The 8009-nt window shown below is 35.4% G+C and overlaps 1 protein-coding gene across 1 annotated transcript; it reads right to left on the bottom strand.

Moving 5' to 3' along the window:
- Positions 1-692: 692 nt before the first annotated feature.
- On the bottom strand, positions 693-1583 carry LOC138886234 (uncharacterized). Its single transcript, XM_070167291.1, has one exon. The coding sequence runs from the start codon at positions 1581-1583 to the stop codon at positions 693-695; it is 891 nt and encodes a 296-aa protein (XP_070023392.1).
- Positions 1584-8009: the final 6426 nt, after the last annotated feature.

The following is an 8009-nucleotide window of genomic DNA, read 5'->3' as shown; positions in this document are numbered from 1 at the left end:
TTGTAATAATAAGTTCCAAACTTAGGGATAAACGAGGTCTTCTCCTGGTCCCCTGGGTTCATCTGAATCTGATTGTACCCGGACTAGGCATCGAGAAAGGTAAGGATCTCGTGGTCGGTCGTGGCATCGATCATACGGTCGATGTTAGGCAGTGGACAAGAGTCTTTAAGGCATGCCTTATTTAAATCCTTGTAATCTATGCACATTCTAAGTTTGTTCCCCTTTTTAGGGACTACAACTACATTTGCTAACCATTCGGAGTATTTTACCTCCCGAATGGATCCTGTTTTAAGCAGTTTAGTTACCTCTTCTTTTATGAATGCATGCTTCACCTCGGAGTGGGGCCTTCTCTTTTACTTCACCGGTTTGAATCTGGGGTTAATGCTTAGCCGGTGTGTAGTTATTTTTGGTGGGATCCCTTTTATGTCTATATAGGACCAAGCAAAACAATCCATATTATTGATAAGAAATTGAATGAGTTTTTTCTTGAGTTCAGGGGTTAGCCCCGTTCGCAGGTATACCTTTTTCTCGGACATGTACTCGATCATTATGACTTGTTCTAGTTCCTCGTCCGTTGACTTTGTTGCATCTGACTCTTGGGGAACGACGAAAGTTCGAGGATTAAGGCAATCCTCTTCTTCTTCTTCGATTACTTGTTCCTCCGATTCGGTCGAGGCTGGAGTCGGTGGTTGCTATATGGTTGTCTGTTTATCTTTGATGCTCAATTTTTTCGAGGTCGAAGGCACTGGTGCCGGAGTCACCTCCTCGACTGCAAACATCTCCATTGTGGCGTATTGTTCTCCGTAAACCGTTTTCACACCATCCTCTGTTGGGAATTTCATTATCTGATGAAGGGTCAAAGGTACCGCCCTTATGTTGTGAATCCATGGCCTCTCGAGTAGTGCGTTGTATCTCATATCGCCTTCGATGACATGGAATTTTGTATCTTGGATGGTTCCGGCTACGTTTACTGGTAGGATTATCTCCCCCTTTGTTGTTTCGCTTGCCATGTTGAAGCCATTTAGGACTAGAGAGGCAGGCACAATTTGGTCATGTAGGCCGAGCTGCTCTACGATCCTCGATCTAATTATGTTTGTTGAGCTGCTTGGATCCACTAGAACACGTTTAACTTGAACTTTATTTAACAAAATAGAAATTACCAGGGCTTCATTGTGCGGCTGAGGTATTCCTTCCGCTTCCTCGTCATTGAATGTTAGGATGCCCTTGGGCACATAGCTTCGAGTCCGTTTTTCTCTGGTGATCGACACCTTGGTGCGTTTGAATATGGGTCTTTGTGGAACCTCAACACCGCCAACGATCATATGGATTACATGTTGCGATTCTTCCTGCTCATTTTTTCCGTTTGCATCTCTTTCTCTGAAGTGGTTCTTAGCTCGATCACTGAGGAACTCTCGAAGATGATCCTCGTTGAACAACCGAGTTATTTCTTCTCTGAGTTGCCTGCAATCTTCAGTCCTATGGCCATGTGTTACATGATATTCTGACTTTGAAGTTGAGTGATGGCAATCTGTTGAGCTTGTATAATCTCGAATATTACTTGGGCGCTGATTTCCCCATCTCATACACCATGTGTTCCTTGCCCCCAGGATCGGACTTCCCTGCGTACACTTCCTCCGGGGTTTGCAGCTAGATTCACATTCAAAGCAATGTGTGAACTAACATTAACTGGTTCCACATTTGGCACTTACCCAGGGTTTATTGATGGTACACCGACCCCTACATTGTCATTTTACCCATGAAATCCAAAACCATCGTTGTCGTGTACATGTACGTTTTGCGAGTTTGACATGTTTTTTCCCGAGAAAAAAAATTCTTGACAAGAAAAAGTGTGAAAATAACGTGTGTTATCAGAATCAATACTAAAATAATCACTATTTTCTTTAGCCCCATGGTGGATGCCAAACTATTGACCTCAAAAATATGAGTAACAATTAAATTTGATTTATGGTTTTAAAAATACGTGATTTAGTCCAATACTAATTAATAACCAAGAAAACTAACGTATAAATAAAGGAAATAAGTAAATCAAACCAGTGTGCAAGCCCGTGTCGACCTCGAGCTAAGGTGGTTCGAGGCGGGTTATGAACAATAAAGTAAGAACAATCAAACTAAAGGACAATTCTGATGAACAATGAACAAGAAAGTAAGAGAGTATATTCTTTGCCAAAGATTGATGATGTTTCCAAATGATTGTGGACACCTTTATATAATAGGGGAACCTCAAATAAGGTACATTTATATTTACAATAAAGAATCTTATTGGGACAGCTGTCTAACCGCCTAGTACAGATTCGTACAAATCTATTCCGAGATTTACGCCATGATCTTGGGGACGTGGCAGGAATCTTGCTCATTCTGTTACAAATCTATAACGCCATTATCTCGAGGCCAGTCATATTAGGCTTTGACATTCCTCGAACACTTAATTCTTCGAGCCTTGTACTCTGTCATCGAGCTCGAGATTGGTCCATCGAGCTCGAACTCGATCTATCCTAGATTCGGGCTTAAGGCGACACCTCAAGCCCGGGAAATCGGGCATACTTGATTTCGACCGTATACAAATATTTTTTTTGGTAAGGAGGGAGTACTTCTTAAGTGGGGAGTAGGGCTTCTTGTGTTACATTGTAAAAAAAAAATAACTACATAAATATATATAAATTAAAGTTTGTACAAAAAATTGTGTGATTGTTTTTCTCTAAAAGAAATCGAAAATAAAATTCAACTAGCTAAACTTTTATCTTGCACAAAAAAAAATTCAAAAGATTTTCTGAAACATTATCTTTTTTTCTTCAACTGCTATTTTCTTAATTTGTTTTTTTTACACTTTTAATTATTTAGTTTTAGAAAGTTATAAAGGCTCATAAATAATAGTTGAGTATATTAATCCATATGTATTTCTCAGCTAAAAATTTAAAATTAGATATATAGCAATTCATCGTCGTGCATAGAATGAATAAATTATGAGGAAGCTAAAAAAGTATGGAATATACATAGGTGTATAAAAGGTAAAAGATTTTGTTTATGCAGGATGGAGCATGGTTCTAAAACATGAGTCAAGTTGGGCGGATTGGACTATGACTCATTGTTTAGTCCATTTTGACTCAGCCCATCTTAGCCCAAGTATATTTTGGGATGGGTGAAGCAATGACTTATTTAATGACTCAACTCATCTTGACCCGCCCAAATTCATCATAACTCGTCCATTTGCCATCCCTACATGGAATTCGTTGTACCAAACAACCTTGTAGTGCAATGGTTAATTAGGAATAATGTCGGTTGGAGCTATTGGCATGGAGTGATGATTTTTTTGCCTATTTGGCACAAACCTGAACTAATCGAGCCAATAAATATAAATATCAAATGAAAAGGTCCATATCGAAACCTTAGCCGTGTACACAATTAATCATATACGAAGGTTCATCTTTTTTTTTTTGGGTTTTCCACCGGTGTTCGGTACCCGCATTGGAGTCCGACTATATCCGAATTCGCACCGTGTAAGGCCCCATTCGGGGGAAAGCGCTCCCTACCATAGATTTTTCCATACCCATGACTCGAACCCAAGATCTTTAGTTAAGGGAAGAGCAGTATCATCCACTGCACCACATCCTTTGGTGGTAAGGTTCATCTAACTAATACAGTGTTTAATTTATTTTTTTTAACCATAAAGCGCTATTTTATATCACTGATATAAAGCCTGTTGGGCCAAGTTTTTTGTTTTTGCCAAAATTGCTTTTTTTTTGCCAAATGCACTTTTTGGCCAAAAATTCAGGTGTTTGGCCAAGCTTTTTGAAGGAAAAAAAGTGCTTTTGAGGAGAAGCAGAAGCAGTTTTGGAGAAGCAGAAAAAGTAGTTTCTCTCCAAAAGCACTTTTTTGAGAAACACTTTTGAGAAAAATACACTTAAAAGCAGTTTTTTAAAGCTTGACCAAACACTAATTGCTGTTCAGAAATGTTTTTCAATCTAATTAGTCAAACACAAACTGCTTCTCACCAAAAGTACTTTTGAGAAAAATACTTTTGAAAAAAAGCATTTCTCAAAATAAGTTTATTTTTGCAGCTTTGTCAAACGGGCTAACAGTAGTGTTTAGTCTCTTGTAACGAATCTGACTTGTTTGGTGTGCAATAGTAACGCTGTATAAATAGTTGAGAAATTATACCGGGAATTATTGGAGTATAATCTTATAGATCATATGTGAGATACGAATATATGTATTAAAAATAGGTGAATAAAAGTATTTAATTTAAAGTTTGAATTTGAAGTAGAAAATCTTTGCATAATAACTTGTGTATTTTGTATCTATTACATGAAAATATATACATTCAGCGGTGGAGCTAAGTTCAATGTAAATGTTTTCGTTTATCCCTTTCGTTTATCCCTTTCGTTTAAGTACTATATTGTATAATAGAGTAAAAATAGTATAGTGATTTTTTTATTTTTTTATTTTTTTTTGTATATATGCAAGTTTTTGAATTCCCTAGACATAGATGAAATCTTAAACATAGTGAAAAGACGTTTCAAAAATTATTTTAGATCACAAATCTGAATCTATAAATCTGACATCTTCTTTATTTCTTTTTAATATTCTTAATTAGTAAATTTACCACTAACATAATTGCTATTAGCTGCTAAGTGATGACAACTAAAAATTGTTATTTTATTGTTCGATCACTTCATTAATAGTATTTAATTTGCTACCGTTCAAATTCAAAAAGAAGATTAGAAAAGGACGACAACAACAACAAGTAACATCAAATTGAAAGAAAGTATCATGGATCACTATTATTGCTTTTGGAAACTCAAATCATTCGACTCTTACAAATTAAATTAGTTAAACAACTACTTCTTGACTTCTTGTTGCTCCACCATTTCTTTTTTGGGTTTCACTTCTATAAATTGACACCGTAAACAATAATTGTCTTAAATTATTTGTCAATTTAAAAATTTAAGACAAAATAAATTATTTGTCATCTTAGAAGTTTAAGGCATATATAAGAGTAGAATAATTCAATCACTTTCATAATTAATAGTATTTCTTAAGGGACGTGTAAAAGAGAAACACGACACATAATATGAAACAGAGCGAGTATATCATTGAAGTAATCTCTACGGTAGTTAAAAAATTAATTACTACTCCCAACGATCCATTTTAGTTGTTACATTTCTCTTATTTAATACCCTTCACTTCTAAGTTTCTTATACTATAGCCAATGCTTTTACTTGCAAGAACATTTAATACTAAGGCAAAATGGAAAAAATAAAATAATTATATCTTAATTTTTTAAAAGTAACAACTAAATTGGACCAGATATGTTTAGTAACCACGGTAACATACTAGTATGGACAGGAGAGAGTAATAAGTTAAAAAAAATTATAAATAATTTATATTAACATAAAATTCGACCTTGTGCATGCCTAGCTAGTAATCACTCGAAAGCAGCCCGACTTAGGGTTAGGGTTAGGGTTAGGGTTAGGGTAGGCAGACAGCAGTTGCAATTTTTGACTGGCATTTATTGTTCAAAATCTTCTTAGATAACTTCAATTTGTTTAACTGTTAGATCCAACTACGTAGCCCGTAGGTTCTTATTTGAACGGCATATGTTGTTTATGCATTTTCCTCGAAACCAACTTCCATTCGTGGTTGTTCAAATAAAATAGAAATTTGATAAGCTAGAAATCTTACACTTTCTATCCACTAGAAACAAGTGGCTGAAGTAGAATTTTTATTGAGGGGATTCAAAAAATAAAAAAAGTAAACTAACAAAGAAGATAAGGATAGTCAACATCTAATATATAAACATAAAAAAATATTTAACCTTATATAAATGGTGTTATTTTCGAGCGAAAGGGGTGTTGGATGTGTATGAACAAAGTCTCATATGGAAAGTAAAAAAGATAATAAGCTACTTAGAACCGTCAAAATGGGCTTAACCCGTGAGGCCAGCCCAACTCAGCCCGCTACTTGAATAGGCTTGGGCAGACCCGTGGGTTAAAAATTAACAATTAAATATTTAATATTTAAAAAAGTAAAAACTAAAAAAACTATTAACTATAATCCCCAACCCTAGATTGCTCATTTACCCTTCCATATCAACTAGAATTTACATTTTTGACATGCATGTAATATGACAAAATTAGTTTTTCTTTTGCTTAATTAATAACGAACTCGGAAAATTTTAGTTGGCCAATAATAATCAATTTTCAAAAGAAAATATTACTTTAAGTGGCCAATGATCAGTTTGGATTACTTTAATATACCATTAATATTTAAAGTGCTCTTTAGTATAGAAAAAGAACATTTTTGAATACACCCAAAAAACAACAATTGACCACTAGCAAATTTCAGGAATTTTAAAAATTTTATGGCCTATAATGATGAAATTAGCAAATGATATTAATCCTAAATTAAAAAACCTCAACATTTAAACTTATTGAAGCAATACCTAAATCTGAGGAAAATGAAAGAAAAGCATTAAGAAAATATTCATGTAACTTTAAAAAAGAAGAGTTAGAGATATAGATATTTGCAGTTCAACTACGAGATTCCTCGTCAAATATCAAGTTTTTTTACGCTCTAAGCAAACAGAAATTATTTACATGATTAATTGACTATGTCACGAAAAAATATTTAAGGATTTAAAGAAATTCTTTTTTCTTAAAAATATTGAAGGGCCGACCATTTTAAGGCTCGTTCATGTGGTAGGCCGGCCCGTCCCAGACCACCAAATTTAAAAGCCCGCGAGGCTTGGACTGGGCTGGGCTGGCCCGTTTTGACAACTCTAAAGCTACTTAGCAGTTGGAAACTCTTATTAGTGTGAGGCCATTTTGGTGAAAATCGTGCGGGTTTGGCCCAAAATGGACAATATCACACCATGTTAGGAGTATCTTTGAGCCGTTTTGCCTAACAATTGGTATAAGAGCCAATGGTTTGGCGGGACTATGGAGATGACGGAGTGTGACGTGGGGGACCGACTTAGTGCCTTTGCTCGTCCACAGGGTTTACGACCTTTACACGTAGCTTTGAAAATACATACACAGTCTTTGCGCTTTGGTGTCCGTAAATACTCAAGATCATGTGGATTGCTCATAGTTAATCTCCAAATTAGCCCATAAATAGTGATAAGTCATGTAGAATTTAGTCCATGAAGGAGATTGTTAGGTGTGTGTGAACAAAGTCCACGTAAGAAAGTAGAAAAGAACAATAAGTTACCTATAAGGAGTTGAATATTCTTAATGGTGTGAGACCTTTAGAGAAAAAATGTTCGGGCTTGACCTAAAGCGCACAATATCACATCATGTTAAGAGTACATTTGGGTTAGTTTAGTCCAACATGAGATTCGACTAACCCCCTTCGGCCCACCTAGTTTCGCCCTGCCAAAAGCATTTTATAATTTAAGGCAAAACATGATACACTTGATCAATTGTGCCTCATAGACAATCTACATACAGAGGAAACATATCATTCTGCAACCTTTGCCAGTGATAAGTACTTCTTCATTATTAATTTAAGACCTTGGGTTGGAGTCTTGGGTATGGAATCGTTTGTGTTAGGGCGTGCTTATTTTCAATATGGGACACTCTGACGTAAATACAAATTTAATCAAATTTTAATACAAATATCAAATATCGAGCGGAAACAAAAAATATCATCCCATGGGACTTCACCATCACCATCACCTGCACCTTTCCACCGTTGGGCCCAAATATTTTCTTTTGCACTTGGTCCGCTAGGTCGATTGGCTGCAACTCAAGCCGGCCTTTGTTTTTTCTTCATAAAAATAAGGAAAAGTTTAATTAGACTAGATGCCCGTACTAGTTATAAATTCAAAATAAACTCATTTACTTTTATAACACATTTTAATCAATGTTTACGTATTTTTTTTTTTACCGTTTTTAGCCAATTAAGGAGTTAGGCGAAATGGAAGAAATTTTGATTTTAAATAAAACATAGTATAGCCATGTTTTCCAGAAATGAAAAATGGTATAGCAAGT

The sequence above is a fragment of the Nicotiana sylvestris genome, chromosome 2 (assembly GCF_000393655.2).
Source record: "Nicotiana sylvestris chromosome 2, ASM39365v2, whole genome shotgun sequence".
In the NCBI taxonomy this organism is placed as follows: domain Eukaryota; kingdom Viridiplantae; phylum Streptophyta; class Magnoliopsida; order Solanales; family Solanaceae; genus Nicotiana; species Nicotiana sylvestris.
This window is presented reverse-complemented; position numbering and strand designations above follow the sequence as displayed.

Excerpts from the sequence above, each read along its gene's own strand:
- LOC138886234 (XM_070167291.1), bottom strand. The coding sequence starts at position 1,583 with ATGAGATGGGGAAATCAGCGCCCAAGTAATATTCGAGATTATACAAGC.